The sequence below is a fragment of the Spermophilus citellus genome (assembly GCF_964194105.1).
Source record: "Spermophilus citellus genome assembly, chromosome: 4".
Lineage (NCBI taxonomy): Eukaryota > Metazoa > Chordata > Mammalia > Rodentia > Sciuridae > Spermophilus > Spermophilus citellus.
The window spans coordinates 15,333,609-15,357,179 of record NC_138185.1 but is presented as its reverse complement, the minus strand read 5'-3'; the positions used below and the strand labels follow the sequence as shown (position 1 = coordinate 15,357,179).

Here is a 23,571-nt window from a genome sequence, read left to right as displayed (position 1 = left end):
AACCCATCATGGAAACATCTGAAAAAGAGAAGGATTTGTCCTTCTGTTGAAACTGAGATTTTAAAATTATTTTTATTTTATACCAAAGTTTGGAGAGGAATGTAGGGTGGCTGACCAGAAATGTATTAAATACAGCATGTACAAAATTCTCTTTTGGGTTGCTGGCTGAGAGGACAGTTCAGAGATAATAAACATCTAGATCATTTGAAACTGAGGAATGAGACCCTACACTAAAACTGATGGCAAGAAACATGCCACATAAAAACATTAGACAGAGAAGATGCACACAAGTGTCAAATACTACACCCCCTCCTTCCAAATGAAGCAGCCCACTCCAAGCAGCTTCTTACTTGAAAAACTTCACATAGCATATCTCAGGATGAGTAAACACTAGAGGTTTATTTAGTGATGGTTACTGACTCTAAACAATATAAGGCAGGCTGGCTAGTTTATTCATATTGAACCTAAACCTTAGACCTCTGGCTCAACAAAAAAACATAAGAAACCTGTAATGGCACAAATCCTGCATTAAATCAGATATGGTTTAAATCAGTCTTGTAACTTCTAATACTGCAGGCTGGCACGACAACATGGCAAGTGTTTAGTTCAGTTACAAAACTGACTTTCCTTGGCTATCCAATCTTACACAGTAAAAAATGCTGTTTTACAAAAGGTTTTCTCCATACACCCACTACTACCAGTCTCAAGAAATTACGGTTTTTTTCATTCCCCATGAACACTCTAGAGGAGGGGGACTTTCTTTGATCTGTTTACCTTGATGGGTACGAAAAAACTAGAGTAAGTTTAAAGAATGAAGATTAACTGAGATGCCAAGAAAAGTTTTTATTGCAAGCACAGTGAGCAGAAAAATGTCTTCTCACACAAAGTAGCCACAAGGTCTGCCATTAACTAAATCTCTTTGACAACCCTTCATTGGTTTAAAGCATGTGAATTAGCTTCTTACTATCAGGTGTACATCATTTCTGCCATGTGGGACATTTTCTTGGGAATATACAAGTAATATTCCATGTAGCCTGATAGGTCCTCAATGGTCACATCATCCACATAGACTCGAGCTTGCTCAGAACAGGAACGGGGAGAGCCAGACAGAGTTCTGGTGTGCAGCGACTGAGAGTAGTCCTCAAGTGTGGATCTTCGTTCTGGGGCCAAGGGAGGAACATTCTGCAGGCCTGAAAAGGAATACACTTCCATATCATGCCATCTCTTACACTGGCACTCCTTGCCTACGCATGCACATGGCTTGCCCTGGTTTAGCTTGGAAACAGATTGAAAGTCAGAAAGATCGCTGGCCTTGAGACTTGTGTGGGAGACTTGGGTAGCATCACAGGAGTCTTCTGTCTTACTCTCTGATGAGAGCCTTGGAACTGAAGTTCCCAAAGGCTCAACAACTCCCCCTGTGTGATTGGCATCAAGTGAAGCAGAGCTTTCTCCTGTACTGAACTCTTTAGGAGTTGATATTCCCAGCCCACTGCTGCCATCAGGGGGGTCAGTCTGGCTTCTGTGCTTGAGCTGGCTGCTGGAAGGAGATGCTATTGTACTGCAATGTATGAACTTTGGAGGATGAAGGACAGGAGACTTAGAACGTCGACGACGCTGGGTTCTCACTGCTCCTCGTGAAGACTTCCTTGTAGACCTAAGAGAAAAATATAGAAAATGTTGGGGATACAGAACCCTCCCCACTGATTCTTTATGACAGCTGGAAATTTACCGCCTCCCAGGTTGAAAAAGTATAAAGTTATAAATTTCCCCCGAAGAAGTGTGCCTCCCTCCATTTTCAAGCTGCCTAAGTATTTGTATCCCAAAAGCCACATCATCCCCTTGTTAGCAAGCTATAGAAATAGGAGAGAAAACTGAATTATTTAGAACAAACATGTGGTGTGGAATACCTACCTTGTCTCCACCTATGTTTGTGAATCTCTGACCAAGGGGAATGGGGAAGCACCCTGCACAAATAGATGCCGAAAAGCCTAAATGTCGTGCCCTAAACCTGAATTCAGTGCCATTTCAAGGCTAGTGCTACAAATGGCCAAATAGCCATTATGCCAGTATAGTAAACAAAGCCTCAGATTTATGACTCGTATCTATAATTGGGAACAACCAACAAAAAAATAAACAAAAGGATTTAGATTCTGATGTTCTCAGATACTGGGAGAATTCTCAGACACCCTATATAAGTTAATTACTTGTTCAATATTTAAAGAAAAGAACTGAGGGCTGGAGATGTGGCTCAAGCGGTAGCGCGCTCGCCTGGCATGCGTGCGGCCCGGGTTCGATCCTCAGCACCACATACCAACAAAGATGTTGTGTCCACCGAGAACTAAAAAAAATAAAATAAAATAAATATTAAAAATTCTCTCTCTCTCTCTCTCTCTCTCTCTCTCTCTCTCTCTCTCTCTCTCAAAAAAAAAAATCCTTTAAAAAAAAAAAAAAAAAAAAAAGAAAAGAAAAGAACTGAGTAAAGAAAAGAAGACGTGATACTGGGAAGCAAATTAGAAAAAAGAACCAAATGGGGCTTTAAAGAAATAAAAATTATATTTGGAATTAAGCTAAATGAACAGGCTAAATAATATACATAGCTAATGAAAGAATTATTGAACTGGAAGAAAAACTGAGTTGTTTTTAACAGGGACCAGCAAGTTATAGCCTGTGAGTCAATTCCAGCCCCCTTCTTGGTTTGTTTGGTTCTGGGAACTGAACTGAGGCCACATGCATTAAGCATGTGTTCTATCACTGAGTGACACCTCCATACCTGTTTCTGTACAGCCCATGAACACTTCTCCAGTAGGCTAACACTATGAAACATGGAGACTAGAGTACAGCGGCCCCTGAACCCCTCTATTCCCCTCTATTCCCTATTGCCTGCTAGTGGGCATGTTGCAGCACTGTCCAGGGCCCACATGGGTTATGGTCTACATACTGGCACTGGCTAGGCATCACAGCTCAATAATGTGACCAATGCCAGGATCTCTGTAGGAGAGATGGGCATGCTGGGATCTGGGTGTCACTGAGACAGAAAGTAAAACCGAATCTGGTGCTTCTCCCTATCCATCTGTTTGTTCCACCAGGCCCTCCTTGTCAGGCTATTCATTTCATCCTGAGACTGTCTCAACAAATGAGCACAAAGTATGTCCATGAGGCAGAATGGCCCACCCTAGGCAATAGCATGGGGCAGGAATTTTCTCTCTTAAATAAGTACCTATAGAATATCCTTGAATTTTTGTCTATTGGTCTCCAAAGCCTAATATATTTACTATAAAACCTTTAACAAAAAAAGTGTACCAGTTCCTAATCTAAAAGGTATACAGACAAATGGATATGGAAAAGATGGAAAAGGTTACAAGAAATGGAAAACAAAATAAGTCTGTAGTCTCTGAAGTAAAGAAATCAGAGGACAAGTGATTTGTAAAGAGGTAATGGCTGAGATATATTTTTAAACTGATAAAAGAAAAAAAATCTATAGATATAGGAAGATTAGAAAAATAATCCATATCTAGACTCTGTAACAAAACTGTAGAACAACAGAACAACAATTAGATTAAAAGAAGACTTAATGTCAACACAATGAAGCCAGAAGACTGTGAATAGTATCTTCAGGTGCCAAGAGAAAGTAAATACTTTGTGCTCATTTGCTGAGACAGTCTCAGGATGAAATGAATAGCCTGAAAGGGAGGGCCTGGTGGAACAGGTGGGTAGGGAGAAGCACCAGATTCGGTTTTACTCTCTGTCTCAATGACACCCAGATCCCAGCATGCGCATCTCTCCTATCAGGTATATCACATCTACTTTTCAAAAACAAGGATGAAAAGGATATTTTCAGGAAAACCAAGTACATTTACCAACAGGACATCATGTTATATAACCCAGGAGGCTCCGATCATAAGTATTTGTCTGCATATTTATGTAGTACTGGAAATGGAACCCAAGACTTTGTACATAGTAGGCAAGTGCTCTACCACTGAGCTATCCTCAGCTCAGGGGGCTCCAATCAAATGCATTTTCTGTGGGGTTATGCAATCCAAGGGGTCTTTTGCTAAAGAACGGATTTTCACTAAAGGAACTACCTTACAAAGAAAGGGATCCTGTATGGAAGGTCTGAGATACAAAAAGCAAGCAAAAAAACTATAAACATGTAGATAAACATAAACACATGTTGTCATTTTAAATAACAGTAACAAAACATAAGATTTAAAAGAACTAACAAAACTAAAATATTGAGCAGCTAAACCATGAAAGTGAGGCTATAAGAGAAAAAGAGTTCTAAATAAGAGATTTATAGCATTAACTTTGTTAAAAACATGCAAGATGATTAAAATTTCAAGGCTAATTACTAAAAGAATAAAAACAATGTATAATTTTCAAACCAGTAGATGGGTAAGTGACAGAGGGAAAAAAACAAATAAAACCCTTTATTTTTTGGAAGGTGGGAAGAGGCAAACAACAAGACCCTGTCTCAATATTTTAAAAAAGTGCTGGAGATGTGGCTTAGTGGTTAAATGCTCCTGAGTTCAATCCCTGATAGGGAATAAAACAAAAACAAAACACAGGGCTAGTTAAATTAATTCCAGGCAATACGGACTTTAAGACAAATGTCATTATAAAACTATATAAAAGTTTCAATTCACCAGTGAAGAAAAAACTCTAAAACTTAAATGGACCTAGGTTCTATGTACCTAATAATTCCAAAACAAAGAAAGCAAAAACAGAACTTAAGGGAAAAACAGATAAATTTACTCCAATGAGGGAGATTTCAACATACCTCTTGATAGGTCAAACTGAACAAAAAAATTGAAAGTAATACATTTAAAGCCTAATTTAATGGACATAGAATTTAAAAAAAAAAATGGAGAAAACTCATTCTTCTCAAACACACATAAAACATTTATAAAAATTGACCCTGATCAGGCCAAACAGAAAGTCTTGACAAATTTACAACTAAGGTGTTTCTCTATTCTAATTGCTGGGTGGTGGATTCTATATTGTGACATTTCTTTTTCTGGACACTCAGGAAAGTCCCATAGTACTTTAAGGGACTGGGATAAAAATCACCTCAATAAGAAGCTCTTACCCATGCCAACTGTCTTTAGATGCACATGAGGTTTTAGGTTTGGTATCATCTGCTGCTGTTCTGACTGATGCTCTGACACTCGTGCCTTCTCCAACAGACAGCGATACTATGGACCTGAAGATAAGAACAAAGTTTACTGCTGTAGAAAACCTACAATGAGAACTTACTGCCATCACCAACCCAAACACAATTTTTATCAATATCTTTATTTTTTTCTAAGTTTATGTTTCTCAAAAGTTGAGGTTGTGGCTCAGTGATAGACTACTTGCCTAACATGTGTGAGGCACTGTGTTCGATTCTCAGCACTGCATATAAATAATGAATAAAATAAAGGTCCACTGACATCTAAAAAGTATTTGAAAAAAATTGGATTTGTTCTTCATTAAAAAAAAAAATTGCTTGGCTTTTAATATAAAGCTTTCTTCAAAACCACATTTAGAGGATCTTCAAAAGCCCATAGTTGCAAAATCATAAGCCAAGGAATGATCCTTAAGTGTAACCAACAGCAGGATATAAATAGACTTTTAGGCTGTTTATCTGGGGCAGATCAGGCCTTACATTCAGAGAGAATACTAATGACAATGGCCACTCATTTTTTGCAGGCAAACCAGAGCCCATAACTAGGTTTAGCAGCAAAATCTTTAAAAGACTCAATTTAACTTGAAAATGAACACATTTAAATACCATAAAATTTTTAGAAAAATATTATAATTTTCATAATAAACAAAATACTTCTCTGCGTTAAATCTTTATTTTAAAAGTATACAGGTTGGGGCTGGGACTAGGACTCAGTGGTAGATCTCTTGCCTAGAATGTGTGAGGCGCTGGGTTCGATTCTCAGCACCGCATATAAAGAGATAAAGGTCCAAAATAACTAAAAAATATTTTTAAAATAAATAAAATTAAAAAAATAAAGTGTACAGGTAACATAATAGGTTCCTAGTAAAGAAACGTAAAAGAGAAAAAAGGAGAACCATCCATAACCCCACGATCTAGAGACTACCAATACTAACATTATTGGTATAAGTCCTTCCAGATTTAATATACACACTCAAAATATAAAACACACAAACACGCATAGCTTTTACTATATATGCTTTGGATAATAAAAATTCTTTAGAAAGAGACATTAATGTACTAAACTAAAAGGTATTCACTAAAGCATAATTTTATTTTATTTGTTTTTTATTTTTATTTTTAATTTTATTTTTCCTTGTTTTTATGCGGTGCCAGAAATTGAACTCAGTGCCTCATGCATGCTGGGTACTGAGCCATAACCCTGGCCCCTAAAGCATAATTTTAAAAAAGTAACTTGGGAATAACCTAAATATTCAGCAAGAGAAAAATACTGTACTATATAAATTATGGGAAAACTATACAATGAAACATTAGGAATTCATTAAAAATATACAAAGATCTGTTAATGAAATGAAAGCATATTTATATTAGAAGAAAACACGGATAACACTTCTATACACATTATGATCTCATTTATGCAAAACATGTATATGGTATTAAGCACAGATGGTCTAGATGGTAAAATTATGATAAATTGTGACTGTTCCTTCCTTCCTTTATTAATTTTTTGTAAATTTTTCTCTAACAAACATGTTACTATTTTATACTTAGATAGAAAGGATTATGTTGTTTTGTAAAAAACATTTAGACATGTGTCCTGATAAGACAAACACCATTAGGAATTGAAACCTGTTGAACAGGATCATGCTAAATTCCTGGTAAGGCCAGGTTACCTTATGAGTCAGTCTCTAAGAAGTTCCCTTTGTAAATCAGCAACAATATGAAATAACTAAAAATGTATGCTGAACTATGCAAGTCTTATTCTGCTTAGTCATGCTAATGAATCACTGTTTGTTTTCTCAAGTGTTCATTGCTCCTCTTCCGATAATTTTTCTCAAGGCAGATCACATGCTACGAATACCATAATTTTCAAGCATATATTATACAGATTCTTTGCAAGATATTTTATAATGAACCAAGTAATTTTTAGCAACACTAAAATGACTCAATTTCACATTCCAATTTCTTAAAACATAAGGAAGTAAGTCTGGGCATCAAGAGATTACCTTAAAGTTTGCACATGAAGGGAATTATATATCTGTTTGTCTGTGGGTGTTTGTGTTTTCCCAGAATCTTCTTGATTTTAAAAAGTTATTTCTGTACCAACAATCACAAAGCAATATACTACAACCACAATCTAGAACTATCTGCTTTTGTGCTTTATTTCCATTTCCCAAAATGGCTTATCAAAGTATTGATACAAAATGGCAAGATGAAGTATCAGAAAAACAAGGAGAAACTTTCTTGAAGTATCACAGAAGCAAATTCGAGCACCTTATCATTTGTGGTGCAAATCTATTAGCATAAATCTCCTCACTTAGTAGGCCAAAAATAGTGCTAGCAGTAGGCAGATACCTATAATGACAAACGTCAATTTAATTTTTACTTTATGCTATTACTACATGCATTTCTTCATATTATCTTTATTTAATGTACTATACAAAGAAATGGTTAAGAGCACAAGTTCAAAGTCAGACTGTCTGGGTTCAAATCCTGGCTCCATGTGACAAGTAGAAAGTGACTTTATTTATATGAGTCTCATCAATGACATTGGTATCTAATTTTCTAAGGTGGTAATGAGGATTAAATTATGAGCATGAAGTACTTAACCCAGTGTTTTGGGGAGAGTTAAGTATTAACTATTTATGGTGGAGTGTTCTATTCTGGTTTTTATTCATAAAAAGAAAAATTCTCATTTCCATTAAAATTTTAAGATTTCTTCTGGCTTTGGGGAAATAACTGGAGTGAAAGGAGACTTGCACAGAACATTTTGCAAAGGGTCAAATATTAACATTCAGAGAGCAGCTGGTCTGCAGGTGCTCTAATTAGTTTGGCCAAAGGGTCCAAGATTATTGATCTCAGTGACAGAACCCTACTGAATAGAGGTTTCCATAGTGATAGAGTCAGCTATCAAAGACCATGAAATCAACAATGTCTTCATAGATTACGATTGAGCCAATTACATTTAGTGAAAAATACTGTGATTCCCTTGAGATGTATCCCTGATATAATCTCTTATGGGATCTGCTTGATAAAGGGGGCCTCCTCAAAGTTAAAGAAAATCAAAAAACTGAATGCTAAAGCACAAATGAGCTGATATTTTTCATATTTAACATAAGATTCTTTACTTTAGAAGTAAAACAATACTGTGCGGAATTTGGTAGAATGTTATACTATTACTACTGATTTATTCTATAAATAATAATGAATGTTGGAAAAGGAAAAGCTCTTTAAAGGGAGAGGACTATTTAAATCTAGTAAATAATTCTAATTTAAATCTAGTAAATTTAAATCTAGTAAATAATATATTAGGTTTAATTACCCTGATGCATCCACTCTTAATTTCTTGAAAGCAGTTTGTAGACTCTCCTCCTCTCCATCCTTGGCTTCGGATTTCATTGTGAAAGTTTTTGCACTACTATGGATGTTCCCGTTAATACTAAAAAAGAAAATAAAAATAAGATGAGCAAAGTAAAAGTGGTGGGATCAAAAGGATCCCTTTTCTATCTTTGGTTGGGGACATAGCTCAGTGGTAAAACATTTAAAGTAAAGCATGCTTGAGGCCCCAGGTTTAATGCCCAACACTGAGGGGTGTGGGGGGAGACACACACATACATATGTAAGCGCGCGCGCGCGCACACACACACACACACACACACACTGCTGATACCATAACTTTGGGAGAAAAAAAATTATTTCTAAAAGGAAGTTTCAGTGTTAATGGATCAGGAAACTGTGGGTTCTATTTCTTAAAAAGAAACCAAATGAAATAATGCAGAAAATGTGTATGTATTATGACAATTTAAACTGTCCAAATACTTGATGCCAAAATCCTATTAACCAGTTTTAGAAACTAGATCATCTCAGATATGTTTCAGTACACTTTTTAAAAGGGGAAAATAATCTCTCCAGTTGTAGATTCCTAGAAACCTATAACACACTGACCTTACATCAAAAAGGCTCAAACTATAGCACTGATTCTTTAAAATGCTACTGGGCATTCATCTGGTCTAACCCTAACAATTCTAGTTAAATAAAACTTCATGGCACTTGATCATATTTTTTTCTAAAACAATCCTTAGCCAGGTATCCACATGCATCATGAGGAAATGTCTGAGAGACATTTGTTAAAACAGGATTAGAAACTTGTTGTTGCCATTGTTAAAACAGGATTAGAAACTTATTTCAATGATTATTGATTATTCCATACTCAACTTCTTTGTTCTTTAAAAATAGCTTTGAATAATGAAATCATGAAACAAGAAAAACAAATGAATTAGCAACTCAAAAATGGGAAGTAAAAAACAAATTGCTGTTCTATAGATGTGCAAAAACGACTTCTTTTTAACCAAGTAGTTTGATTAACCAAAGTTCTCCATTTCTTTTGCCCTGAATTTTATATTTAAACAAAGGGGATGAAGAATTAACCAAAGCAACAAGAAACACAACAGAGACTCTGTTAATAAATTAATCTACTGTCTAAATTAGTTTTTCACCCAGGATGAAAATTAGTACCAAACCCTGACCGAAAATTAAGCAAACCAGTATCCAGATAGAAAGAATGGGGGGCATGGTGGTAGTGGGGCAGCCAGCATTGACAGTATGTGCCTGTAATTCCAGCTACTCAGGAAGCAGAGATAGGAGAAATCTTGAGTTTGAGGCCAACCAGGGCAATTCAATTAGACTCTATCTCAAAATAAAAAAATCTTTTAAAGAGCTGGGGATACATTCAGTGGAAGGACACCTCTGGGTTGAATCCCCAGTTACCATAAAAACAAAAACAGAAAAAAAGTAAAACAAAAAATTGAGAATTTCTGAAGCAAAGAATGTACTTCACCTCTTTATTTCTAATCTGGTACCCCTGACCCCATCCCCCCACCCCCCACCCCCCCTCACCCCAGACACCCTCAGAAGGAGTAGTGTCCTCCCTATGAATCCTTGAGTCTTCTGTGATCCCATATCTGCTCATTTCTCAGGGGTGAGTTTGATGTTATTATGAGACCTCTAATATTCCAAAGGTCAAGGTGTCATAATGTTTGATATAATATAACCATGTAGTATCAGTAGCAGAATAAAGCAGCAAGGTATCATGATTTACTATTTATTTATGTGTAGAAGTTGAACTATTTTAGGCAGATGTCTTTGAGGAAAATTGAAAACAGTCTCAGAAGAATTAGCTAGCTTTCACCTCAACTTCTTAAGACTGAAAATGTAAATATGATCTTTACACATATTTGGCTGACTTATTAAATCAATACACAAACACAAGGAAACACTGTCAATACAATTTCACATTTCACCGGTTTCTAATTCATCTTGATTTAGAGGAGGGTCCCCATAAATAGATAACAAAGTCCTAAATATCTAGGGATAGGGCTAAGCAAAGATCACATATTCTAAAATATGTGAAACTCTACAACATCTAAAAAGATGCTATAGTAGATTGTAAACAAATTTTTTCTGATGCCAGAACTAAATTAAAATTTGATTTACAGTTCTCCTGGATTACTTTATGACCAAATGCTTTGTCTATAAGCATGCACATAGTTAATAAATCATCTGAACCCAGTCTCCCCAACCAGAAGATCCCCACACAAACAATCTTGGGGTTCCTATGGAAATAAATCAGTCTAAATAAATAAATAAGTACACATCACGCGTAAGTATACATTGCTGGATTCTACAGACAGAAATTCATTCCTCCCACCAATATTTCCAAAATTCCTACCATGTACGTGCTTGGCACCGGACTAGAAGACTAGGGATAGAAGGGTCCCTGGGAACTCCATTTCTGTAAAGACTGGAATCTCATTCCTGCCCTCCAGAAACTTAAAAATAAATCACTGCCTGAGCAGCTTTACACCCAAATATGTAACTTTTAATTATAGAGTACTGACTTAATAGCAAGGCAGATGACCACTCTAGGTGTTAACACAAATTTAGTTAATATTCTTGTTGACATATCAAAAAAGATCTATTATCTAAAAACCAAAATAGGCCAAAATAAAATTTCGGTTACAGACTAAAACTTCAAGAATGAAGTATAAACTATGTTCAGACTTCCAGTATTTCAATTACTTATGTTTATTTTCTTATTTTAACCCAGAGCAAAGGTGAATCTCAGGCATGACCATAAGAGATCAGAGCCTGCTTGTAATCACAAAAGGCTTACTCTGTGCTCCTCTGTATTCCTAGGTTTCCATTCACTCAAAGCCAAAAGTTGTACAACTAATTTTAGACAACAAATATAATTGGTTTGCCCATCTTCATTAATATCAAATTTATGAGAGACTATTTTCACTGCAGACTGCTATATTTTCTTGAAGCTGAACAATCCCCAAAGAGATTAAACTTGTAAAGAAAGGCCTATCAAAAGTCATTTTGCATTCCCAGCGACTCAGAAGGCCAAGACAGGAGGATCATAAATTGGTGGCCCTAAGCAAATCAGCAAGACCCCGTCTCAAAATAAAAAATAAAAAGGGCTGAGGATGTAGTTCAGTGGTAAAGGGTCCCTAGGTTCAATACCAAGTACCAAAATAAAATAAAATAAAAATTTAAAAAATAATTTTGCATTGTTTTAAGCCAAATCACACCACAATTTAATTCTGCTAGCGTTCCCCCACTCTTTCAAAAATGACAAAGAAAATTCTTGTGTAAGTTCTTCCATCAAAAGAGAAAATTCCTGATTTTCTCTTTCGACGAACAGGATCCACATGATCTATTTCCATCTTTACGTTTTAACCAAGACCTCCTTAAACTTCAAGCCTAATTCTCCATTTCTAGGACCCTGAAAAGACCTGAGAACAATTAAAAAAGGGATCCGCACGTAAGCGTGTCATCACAATGTTAAAAGACTTCGAAACTTTTCCTGACCACCATGGAGCCTAACTGTTCAGCAACCCTCATAGGTGCAAACAACACCGGGTTGAAACAATCGACCCCAAAGACAAAAATCACACATCTCTCTCTGCACGACCACTCAACCCAACAATCGCAGGACTACAGCCAAAACACCACGTTAATTCGTTCCAACTAGAATCTGGGCCTGTCGCGGTTAAACAGAATCAGGAAAAGGCCACGACCTGAGGCGGGGGTCTCGGAGAAGTGTCTCGGAAAGCTGCCCCCTCGGAAGAATTCCCAGGCCGGAACGGGAGCCGAGGAGCTAGGGATGCGGGAGAAGACGGAAGCGGACCCGAGGGGCGCAGCCGACGAGAACCGGGCTCGGAGGAGAGCGGGAAAAGGCGGGAAGGGGCAAAGGGCGGCCCTGGAGGGCGAAAAAGGGGAACCTAAGGCTGGGCGGGAGACCGCGAAGGAGCGGGGCGGGGACGGCGGGAGGGAAGAAAGGCGGGAAGCGGCGAGAGCGCGGAGCTCCGGCAGATCCAGACCGCCGCGGAATAGCCGGCGCCGAGAGGCGCAGGTTCAGGCCCGGCCCAAGTAGTCGGCGCCGGGAGAAGACGCTACGAGAGGTGGGCGAACCCAGAGGAAACTGCCCGCGCCCGGGCAGGACCTGGAGGCCGACATGCCGTCCCTCGGCCCCTCCCCGTCACGGGACGGCACTTACCTCCTCGCAGCTGGGGCGCTCCGGTGACCCGGTCCCGTCAGTTCAGATCGTCTCTCCCCGACCGCCGCGCCTGACTGACCCGGATCCAAACCCGCGGCAGGGGCGGCCCGCGCCTCCGGAGTCGCATTGCGCCTGCGTCATTCGGCACGCGCCCCGCCTCCTGCTCATGCCCCGCCCACCCCAGTGACTCGGCAGCGCAGTAGGCATGGCCGCGCAGGCGCGCGGTGGAGGACGTGTCTCTCCATGCCCCGCCCCGCCCCTCTCAGAAGCACGTGCGCTCGCGTCATTTCCTGTTATTCTTTTCGCTCCCACTCCGGTGTTGTGGGTTTGCTGGGGACCGACTCTTGGGGCGTGTCTGCTTCCTCTTTTTTGTCAGGTGAGTGAGTAGGCGTAACTCGTCCCAGTGGCCAAGCCGTCTCCACTTCCCGGGGGTCTCCTTGTGCTTAGTCCTTCACTAGGAGTCGCCAAGGCAACAGGATTCCTCGAGGGTGAAGTCCGCGTGCGGGAGCCTTCGTACAGAGACCCTTCTGAGAGTTTGGCCAAGTCCCCTCAATGCCGGGGTATGGGTCGCCTGCAAAGTCTTGGGCTCGGGCCGCAACCCTTGCCTCCTGGGATCTTTTCTGGGCCTTCTGAGAAGCGAGGAGGTATCGGTCATAGTTGTGACCAGGAATGCGAGGCCAGAATTAAAACCGAAATGCCTTCGCTTCTGATGCCTCTGTTTGATTCAAGGCAACTGCTTATTCCTCTCTGAGCCTCCGTTTCTTGTCTAGTAAATGAGGAAGTTGGACGATATCTGCATGTGTCCTTTTTTCAGGGACTCCTTTGAGAATCTGGTGAGAACTATAGACCCTTTCGCCAGAGAAATGCACATACACACCAAAGTTTTCCACAAAGTTTAGGCAGGTCACCTACGTCGGTGATTTTTTTAGGGATCGCTATATATTTATGATTCTGATGGTTACTCACTCAGCAGACGGGAAAGGGGTGAGCTCTGCAGCAGCTGCTGCCTCCTCCATCACCAGGACTGGTTCTGCCAATCTAGCTATGCCTCTCCTCACCTGCCTTTGCCCAGCTCCACTTCTCAAAGCTTCATGGGAAAAGATGACTGTCTCAATTCTGTTACTTTTGACCCAATGTCACAATGGCAAAAGGTGTGACTTTTGCAGTCGAGGGGAAGAAATAAAGAATGTCCACGCTCGGGCTGGGGATGTGGCTCAAGCGGCAGCGCGCTCGCCTCCAATGCGTGCGGCCCGGGTTCGATTCTCAGCACCACATACCAACAAAGATGTTGTGTCCGCCGAGAACTAAAAAATAAATATTAAGAAAAAAAAAATTCTCTCTCTCTCTTTCTCTCTCTCCCTCTCACTCTCTCTTTAAAAAAAAAAAAAAAGAATGTCCACGCTTCTGCCTTTGTCAATGCTTTATTCACTCAAATCACTCAATATAATTTCACTCTATAGGTTCTTTTTTTTAATATGCGTGGGTTTTTTTAGTTGTAGGTGGACACAATAACCTTTATTTTTATGTGATGTTGAGTTTTGAAGCCAGTGCCTCATGTGAGCTAGGCAAGCACTCTACCGCTGAGCCACAACCCCAGCCCCTCTGTAGGTTCTTAATCAAGAAAATGACAATACTTAGTGCTAGACACTGAAAGAGATGTAATTCACAGCAAACAATTATACATTAATTCTAAGTGCTGCAAACACACTTAATCATGACAAACTCATGATAGACATTCCCTCTGCATGCTAAGCTCAAGTGTGACTTAGAGCCTTAGGCTCTAAGTCTAGCAGATGCACACTCACTCAGACTGCGGTGATCAGATCAGGAACCAGGGCAGGCTTCTCCTGGTTCCTGATGGAGCTGATGGCTGGCTGAGGAAGTGGTCATAGGGAGAAGTCTTTTTCTCACCAGAGTCAAGTGGCTGCTGTAGAGTATGAGAGCGGAGAGAATAACACAGAGGATCAGGCAGATGAGAAGAGTTGGGATTTCAGTCTGGGTCCTCACGAGGCTCTCAGACTTGTGTGCATCAGTGTCGACTGGCTGAATGTCTGTTCATTTGCTCCTTCATTTATACTAAATTTTGGGGCTTTGACCACCCTTTCAGTCCCTATCAGCTGCCACTGGGTCTCTCAGTGATGTCTTTACCCTGGGGTTAAAGCACTGGGTCTGTTGGTTCCCACCCTGATTTTCCTGCCTTTCCCTCTTATGGGGCAAGGACAACATGCTAGAGACTTCACTCTGGGATTGTCAGGGTGGGGAAAAGTGACTTGTTTGTGCCTAAGCACCATACTGGAGTGCTCCGTTAGGCATGCCTGGTGAGACTGCAGGTTTCAAACTGGAGTTGTAAGAGGGAGTTGCTTAGGCTCAGGCCTAAGGCCATCCTTACCCCCAGCCCTAGAGTGAGGGAGTAACCCTGAACCCAAACTGGCTCCCTCACCCTTATTCTCCAGTCCTACTAGCTGAATTGGCTTTTGAAGACAGTTCACCTGTATCAGCTTAACTACACCCATGGAATGCTTGGCTCTGGGAATGAATTAAAATTCATTGTACAGACAATCCCCCAACTGCTGATAGTTTGAATTAGGATTTTTTGACTTCACGATGGTGTGAAAACATATTGCATTCAGTAATAACCAGGCTTCAAATTTTTAATTTTGATTTTTTTCCCCCAGGGCTTGAAATATGCCCTCTTAGGATGCTGGGCTTAGGCGGGGAGCTGCAACTCCCAATGTCAGGCAGTCACCTAGTCAGGAGGGTAAACCACAGAGACCCTACAGTGTACTGTTGCCAGGCTTTGATGTTCAGTAAGTTATGTATATCAAATGCCTCTTTGGTTTAAGATATTTTCAGTTTATGATGACTTTATCTGGGTGTAACCCCATCATAAGTGGAAGAGTATCGGTATAAGTTTGCTAAAGCATGTTGTAGGCGTAGGTAAAACATTTTAGATTCTCCTTGTTTATATCAGTGGCTCAATAACTGACAGGAGAAGAAAGAAAACTGTAGTTATAATATGATGCTAATAAATAATGGCTTTCAAACGGAGAGAGAAGGGAAAGCACATGGAAATAGTAGGAGACCTTCAATGATACATAAAATTATAAGAGGTTATGAGGGGCAAGGGGGAGGGAAAAAAAGAGAGAGAATTGAACAACAGCAGGGGAGGTAGAGAGGGAAGATGGGAGGGGAGGGGAGGGGAGGGGAGGGGGGATAGTAGGGGATAGGAAAGGTAGCAGAATACAACAGTCACTAATATGGCATTATGTAAAAATGTGAATATGTAACAGATGTGATTCTGCAATCTGTATTTGGGGTGAAAATGGGAGTTCAAAACACAATTTGAGTCAAATGTATGAAAGATGATATATCATGAGCTATGTAATGCTTTAAATAATCAATAAAAAAAAGAAAAAAAAAGAAAAAAATAAATAAATAATGGCTTTCTTTTTCTGAGTAGCAGTTATGTACATATGTTCATTTACTATTCCTGTGATTTTATACCTTCTGCAGGTGAGGATGAGTGGGACTCAGAAAGATTAGGTAACTTGTTCTAACTCCTGTGGTCCTGTGTCACATAGTAAGTCAGGATTTAAACTGTCTCAAACGCCTGTTGATTCTCAGCTGCTCTTCTTGACAACTTCTGGAAAAGAAGAGGGAAATTGACATTTTTTTCTCAGAAGTTTCCAAGTGTTGCATCAATACCAAATATGTATTTTTTTTAGCTGCCACTTCAAAATATACCTTGAGTTAAAATCTCACACCTCTTTTGAGTGTGAGGACTGTGTCTAGATCATTGTTGAATTCCCAGAGCTTAACACAAAGCCTGGGAGGTAACTGCTCAATACAGTTTGGGTGACTTCTCATTTTACTTTACTTTTACCTGTTAAGACATTAAATACTAAAAACTAAAAAAGAAAAAGTTCCTTTTTTGTAAGCCTCTCCATCATAAAGTTAGATATTGTTTGCGATGTGACTCATTTTTTTTATAAAAAGAGAGTGAGAAAGGAGAGAGAGAGAGAATTTTTAATATTTATTTTTTAGTTCTGGGTGGACACAACATCTTTGTTGGTATGTGGTGCTGAGGATCGAACCCGGGTCACACGCATGCCAGGCGAGCGCGCTACCGCTTGAGCCACATCCCCAGCCCTGAGATGTGACTCATTAAGAGGACTGAAAGGTGAGAACTTCTTGGGAACACTGAATATTAACTCACACTTGATGAAGCTTTAACTTTCAAGTCATTATATAGAGGACTGACTCGCTGTGTAGGACATCATGACTTGGAATGAGATGGAGAAGCTACAAAATATGCTCTCTGGTAATTCTAGCTACTCAGGAGGCTGAAGCAAGAGGATGGCAAGTTCAAGGCGGGCCACAGCAATTTAGAGAGACAATAAAATGTATCAAAATAAAATGGAAAAAAGGGTGAGGTGCTGGGATATAGCTCAGTGGGATATAGCATTTGCTTAGCATATGCAAGACCCTGGATTTAAGCCCTAGTTAAAAAAAAAAAAAAAAGAAAAAGAAAACCCAAACCTGAATGAACAAAAAGCTAGACTTGGGCCCTGTACCAACAGTATCTTTTTAGCCATCAAAAAACTCTGAACAGCTGGGCACTGTGACCCACACCTATAGTCCCAGTGGCCCAGGAGGTATAAACAGGAGGATCACAAGTTCAAAGCCAGCCTCAGCAACAGCAAGGCACTAAGCAACTCAGTGAGACCATCTCTAAGTAAAATACTATATATGGCTGGGAATGTGGCTCAGTTGTTGAATACCCCAGAGTTCAGTCCCCAGTATCAAAAAAAAAATCTCTGAACTTTGTGGATCTTATGTTCAGGAAATTAAATAGGTATTGACTTAATGCACATAGAGATGCTGTTTAATTAAAAGGCTGTGCTAGTTATAAGATTCCTGTTAACAGTGACAGATGTTTTGTAAGTGGTTCTTCTAACCTTCTTGTGATAGGTATCCTATAAGTGATTGAACATGGAGGACTTAATTCCATCAAATTAATGCTGCAAAGACAGCTTATTTAGGATGATCTTTTATTTTTCTACATTTTTAGGATAATTTTTTTTAATCTTAAATACAACTTTGGAGAAGGCAAGTTCAAAGTCTTTTTTTTTTTTTAATTTCTCCCCACAGTGCCAGGGTTCAAACCCAGGGCCTCATATATACTAGGCAGGTGCTCTAACACTCAACTACACCTGTAGCCCAAGTTCAATAAACAATTTTATTTCCCTAATGATATGGTTTCCATCGTAACAGTGGTAATCTAGAAAAGTAGTCTTTTGTTTTAAGGGTCAAATAAGTCAATTTATTCCTTACCTTGGTATACTTTTTGTTTATTTATTTTTATGTGGTGCTGAGGATTGAACCCAGGGCTTTGCATTTTAGAGGCAAGCGCTCCACCGCTGAGCCACAACCCAGCCCCACCTTGGTATACTTTTTTAAATGACTAGGGTAGAAAATAGTGGTGATCTCATTTGTGTCTTAATTACAAGTGTGGTCTCTTAATCTTCCTAACTAACTTGTAAAACAGGTCCTTTTACTATGTCCATCTTACAGCGAGGAAGCTAAGGCTCACGCAGTTAGATAGCTTGTCCAAGGTTACACAGCTTGTTAGTAGCAGAATGAGGATTCAAATCTAGACGGGCTGACTCTCTACCTCCCTCCTGATTGCCCTCACATTGCTTTTCCTAGCCTCCCACACCTCCTGACTAGACAGGGATCTCTGCTTTCACCTGTGCTTGAGGAAGCTGTCTGTTCAGCTCAAGGACTGTGTTCCAACAGCACTTGCCTTGTATGTCCTTGAGCCCACTAGACATCACCCTCTCAGATCTTTTGCATTTCTGGGAACATTGTTTACTCATGGCTCCTCTCTCCACTCAAATCTCTGCTCGTATCAGTTCCTTAGAGGGGTCTTCCCTGGATAACCCCAGAAGTCCCCTTCACCCTGTATCCCTTTCCTTGTTTTCTTTTTCCTTTCAGAGCTTGTCATGATCTGTCGATGTGTATTTATCATCATGTGCCCTAGAATTGAAGCTACCTGAAGACAGGCTTTTCTTTTTCACTGCTTTTTTAAATTGACTCTTAGATGCACATTTCCTCACAATCTAGTCCTCTGCAAATCTAGATGTGTCTTATAATTGGCCGAGTGACCTGGTTTAATTAGTTGTATTTGGTGGTTTTTTGTTTTGTTTTATTCTGAAACAGGGTCTTGCTAAGTTGCCAAGGCTGGCTTGAATTTGCCATCCTCTTGTCTCAGTCTTCCCAGGAGCTGTGACTATAGGTATGTGCCACCATGCTTGGCTGTTTTCTTTTTTAATCATACCTCCAGTAAATGTGAGTCTTTAAAATGACAATGTCAGGCTGGGAGTGTAGCTCCGTGACAGCACTTGCCTAGGTTGTATGATCCCCAGCACTGCAAAAATATTTAAAATAAATGATGATGCCTTAAGAGTTTAGGAAAATATGTTTATCATCAGGGCCTAAATTCTTGGTAGCACATAGTTGGCACTCAGTAATTGCTGATCAAAGGAAGGCATTGAACTGTGTACCAAAACTACTAAAATATTTTTCACTCCCACAATTATCCTTTTATGAAATGCTTCCTGTTACCAAGACAGTCTGGTAGTGAGAATTGAATGCATGTTGATCATTTTGAAAGGCTTCAGGAGCCCAGAGACCTGTGTCCATTCTGCTTTCTCTGCTGTGGGACCTCACCATGTCAGGGTGCCTCTCATATGCTCAGTTCTATCCTTCTTTCCACAGACTTTAATGCTGCTTGCCCAGTGTTGTGCAGACGGCCTTGGGAAGTTCCTGGGCTCATTCGAGAGCCACAGAATCAGCAGATGTACAATGTGCTGTGTGGACACTCAGAAGGGTTGCCTGGCCCACTGTGAGGTGCAGGATGGTGTCTCAGGGAAGGCTTGCTGAGGGAGGGTTTGAAAATCAGGCATTGCCTGGGCAGTAGGAAGGGGTAGGACGAGACTGGAGGGTGGGCCAGGCCAGCGCTATGGGAGAACTGCATTGAGGAGTTTGGATCTTGTCCTGAAGGTCATGAAGTATTTTCATGATGGTGATGTGCCAGTCGGCAGTCGCTGTTGCTCTGGAAGTCTCTTGGAAAGTAGCGGGGAGATGGGAGAGTAGGTGAGGCCAGTTAGAGACACTTGAAATGATGTGGGAAAGGCCAGAAAGAAACCACAGCTGAAGGGCAGTGAGGAGGACATGGCTTCCAGGGAGACGAGGGACTTAGACCAAGCTGGGCAGAGGTGTCCAGCTCAGTGAAGCCAGTAGGTGACCCATTTACTAAGGGAGTAGATCCAGGGAGACCAGGCTTGGGGAGTGGGGGGAGAGTTTGGTTTGGGGCATAGGGAGGTTGAAATGCAGATGAAAACAGGTATCAAGTAATGAGGGGTCTTAAAGGCCGTGGCAAGGGGTTTATCTTCAGATTTCTCCTAAGAAACATGGGAGTTATGAAAGAGAAGCAGCCAGATAATTTTAGAATGATTACGCTGGCTTCAGGGTAGGCTGGCACGGTGCACCAGGCCTGAGAAGGCAGTGATCTACAGCAGTCCCCTAGGTACGGAGAGCAAGTTGTGTAGATCAGGCTTCAGCATGAGATTCATGTGAACCAGAGGGGCAGGTAGAGAAAATCCACAGTGACATTTGGCTGTCCAGTTTGACAGCTGAATGGATATTATTGCCTATCTGCTGAAGTCAGTTAACAGGGAGCAGAAGAAAAATAATATTTAATTGAGGATAATAGCAACTAATACTTATATAGCTCTTGTTTTGTATCATATTTTTAATTTCTTATTTTAGTTCTCACAACAATCCTATAAGGCTATCATTATCCTCTTCATTTTTCAGATGAGGACATTAAAGAGCAATTAAGCAACTGCTTGAGGTTACACAGCAAGCCCATGGTGGAGCTAGAATCTGAACCTGGGAGTCTGTGCCCTCCCTGCCTGCCTGTGAACCTGGAATATCAGTGGGTACCGTGGGGCAGTGTCCAGGGGCAGGAGGACGTGTGGGTCTGAGGCTCAAGTAGGAGGTAGGGACTGGAACTAGGGATTTTGGAGTCAGCATACCAGTGGCCATGGAAGCTCCAGGAGCGGGCAAGGACCCCATGAGGGTGTGGGAATAATAGGTGAAAGAAACAAGGGAAACCCGGGAAGGCAAGCGCAAGCATTTATAGGGAGGAAACATCCATCAGCAAGTTCGTTGCCGTTGGTTTACAGATACCAGTCAGCACTTAGAAAGTCCACCCCCTGAGTCTGATCAGCTCTGGGTATCCTGACAAAGTAGAGTTCTGGACCCAGGACTCTAAGGACCTACCTGGAATGGGGTGATCCTCCCTACTCTCCTCCACCATGAGATTCTACTTGGTGGCTTCACTGAACATCTGGGTTGTCCCTCACCACTATAGCTGCAAAGCCTCCAGCCCTTCTGCTTGCCATGTGCCAGCTTCCTTGAGGCAACACCCCCACCCCGTGTAGGTTCAGTCCCCACACTGTGTGCCCCATGGCACTTCATACTTACCCCAACAGAGTCAGGCTGCATCTTGTACCCCAGCATCTGACACAGGGTCTGCCGCAGTGTACTGATCAGGGTGAGCAGTGAGTCCACCTGTAAGTCATCAGTCGTCTCACTCTGCATGATTCCAGAGACCCATGCTTTTGAAAGCCACAGCTGGGGAATGCTGCTTCCTTCAGCTGTGGCTTTGAGCAGCAGAGCCTTTCTCCACATTCTGGTTTTGGGCAGATAGGAATTGTCTCTCTCTCCTGTAATTCTCTCTTAGCCTCAATGCTATTGTAGTTTGTTAGTATTTTAAAAATTTTTTTTAGTTGTCGATGAACTAAATATTTTTATTTATTCATTTTTTTAATGTGGTGCTGAGGATCAAACCCAGCACCTCACATGTGTGAGGCAGACGCTCTACCACTGAGCCCCAGTCCCAGCCCTGTAATCTGTTATTTTGATAGTTACTCTCCTGAAATGTTAGGAAGCAGAAAAGGAAGTGAAGGAAGATCTTGGAATGTACCAGTGAATGTCCTGGCCTTTCACTTCTGTGCTGGTTCCCAGTAAGGCCACTGCAACTTGGATCCAAGACTCCAGTTAATCCTCAAAGGTTCGAGGGAGCTTTGTTGCCACTGATTACCAGCAGAGGGCGCCATAGGATTGCAGCTTCTTGCTTAATTGAGATACAGCAGAACTGTTGAAGGTTATCTGATGGCTTGCCTTCTCAAATTTTCATTCATTTGAACTTTACAGTTTAAACAGTAAAGTAGTATATGTGTGTTTTTTTCTGTGTGTGTATTTAAACTCCAATAAAAAGTTTGAAAATCTTAAGAAAATAAGAATAACCTCCATATGTATGCCATAAGATAGTATTGGGTTAGAGTGAGCTGGTTTTTTTTCTTTACAATTCTTGATCGTATCTGAGCTATGAGACCCCTCACCTCAAGAAAGCCACAAATCCCAGGTTAAGAACTTTTGCAGCAACAGAAAAGAAAATGAGCAAAGGACATGAACAGATGATTCACAGAAAAAGAAATGGAAATGGCCCTTAATGAAGAGATACTCAGCCTCAATCTTCAAAGATAAATGCTCTTGGAAGATCACTGATATACCATTTTAACCTATCAGATTGACATAAATCCCAAAGTTTGATGGCACTCTGGCTGGGGTTGAAAGAGGGGTCAGGCAATGGGCAGCAGCTTCTTCATGCATTGCTGGTGGGATTGTGAAATGGACAATCCTGTTGATTTGGCAGTACCTATCAAAGTGGTGAGCCTAGCAGTCTCCCCTGTGGATGACATTTGTACACATAGGTAATGACTTATGTAAAAGGTTAACCATGCAGCAGTGAAGGTGAAGTCAGGTGGCCCTCTGTAGAGGGCTGGAAAAAGTTCAAGGAAGCTCTTTTTAGACTGGGGAAAGAGCTCCAGAGCCAGTGAGATGAGCCTTTAGGCATCCATACTTAATAACTGCCCAGTTCAGAATGGCTGAGTTTGTTTTTTTACGTTGAATTGAGCTGAAGTGAGAGTCTTCAACTGATTTTTTTCAAGCATTTCTTCATTCTCTGCTTGTATGTTCATAGCATCTATTTCTTTCAGAGAGGAAATGGAAAGTTTTCACCAGAAAGGTGTGCTGTGTCCCTGGAGCCCTGAGCGGGAGGTCTTGCTCTGTGTTCTCTTCTCTGCCTGTCTCCACATCTCTCCCCCTCCTGTCCTGACGCTGGTTCCCCCCAACATCACTTGGGTTTCCTCTCCCATCTTTTCCTCTCCCATCTTCACACTGTTTCTTCTGTGTGTGCAGACACACATCATCTCCTTGTTCTCCTCCTCCTCTCCCCAGCCATTAGTTTTAGTTTCAGAGGTCTTAATGAGCTTTATTTGTGATACTAGAATTGGTCAGCATTGTAGACCCAAAATAGTTCAGAATGTCCAGCTCTGCCACTTAGGCAAGTTTTATTTATAGCCGGAGAGCTTCTCTCATCTTTGAAAGACAGAAAGCGAAACCCAAACCCACAAAGCGCCCTTCTACTCAGGTTCTCCCTAAAGCTCTTGTCCTTCTCCTTATCTTCCCATCCATCCCCCATCCTGTCTCCTACTGCAACCAGACTTCCATTCCCACTGAAGCATTTCTTGTCAAGGTCATCAATAACCTTGTTGCTGAATCTGAAGGCCGCCATCTTGGCTCTTCTGTTGCTTGGGCACCAAACACTATCTGATACATGCAGCCTCCTCCTAACTTAATCCCAGCCTGTGTGTCACTGCTATCAGGCATAGCCGGTGGCCCCTCTTTTTTCAGTCTCCCCTGTGGCCTCCCT

At 40.9% G+C, this 23,571-nt stretch overlaps 1 protein-coding gene across 1 annotated transcript; it reads right to left on the bottom strand.

The window, feature by feature from the left end:
* Positions 1-823: 823 nt before the first annotated feature.
* On the bottom strand, positions 824-12,884 carry OSER1 (oxidative stress responsive serine rich 1). The gene is made up of 4 exons (XM_081291038.1): positions 12,726-12,884; positions 8,487-8,603; positions 5,087-5,200; positions 824-1,654 (listed from the first exon to the last, which is right to left on the bottom strand). Exons 2-4 carry the CDS (start codon positions 8,561-8,563, stop codon positions 967-969), a joined length of 879 nt encoding a protein of 292 aa, XP_081147164.1. The 5' UTR covers positions 8,564-8,603; positions 12,726-12,884; the 3' UTR covers positions 824-966.
* Between the last annotated feature and the right edge of the window lie 10,687 nt (positions 12,885-23,571).

Coding starts and splice junctions, on each gene's coding strand:
- OSER1 (XM_081291038.1), bottom strand. CDS start 8,563: ATGAAATCCGAAGCCAAGGATGGAGAGGAGGAGAGTCTACAAACTGCT. Junction 5,201..8,486: donor TTAAGAGTGGATGCATCAGG/GTAATTAAACCT, acceptor TCTTATCTTCAG/GTCCATAGTATCGCTGTCTG. Junction 1,655..5,086: donor TCTAAAGACAGTTGGCATGG/GTAAGAGCTTCT, acceptor TTTTTCTCTTAG/GTCTACAAGGAAGTCTTCAC.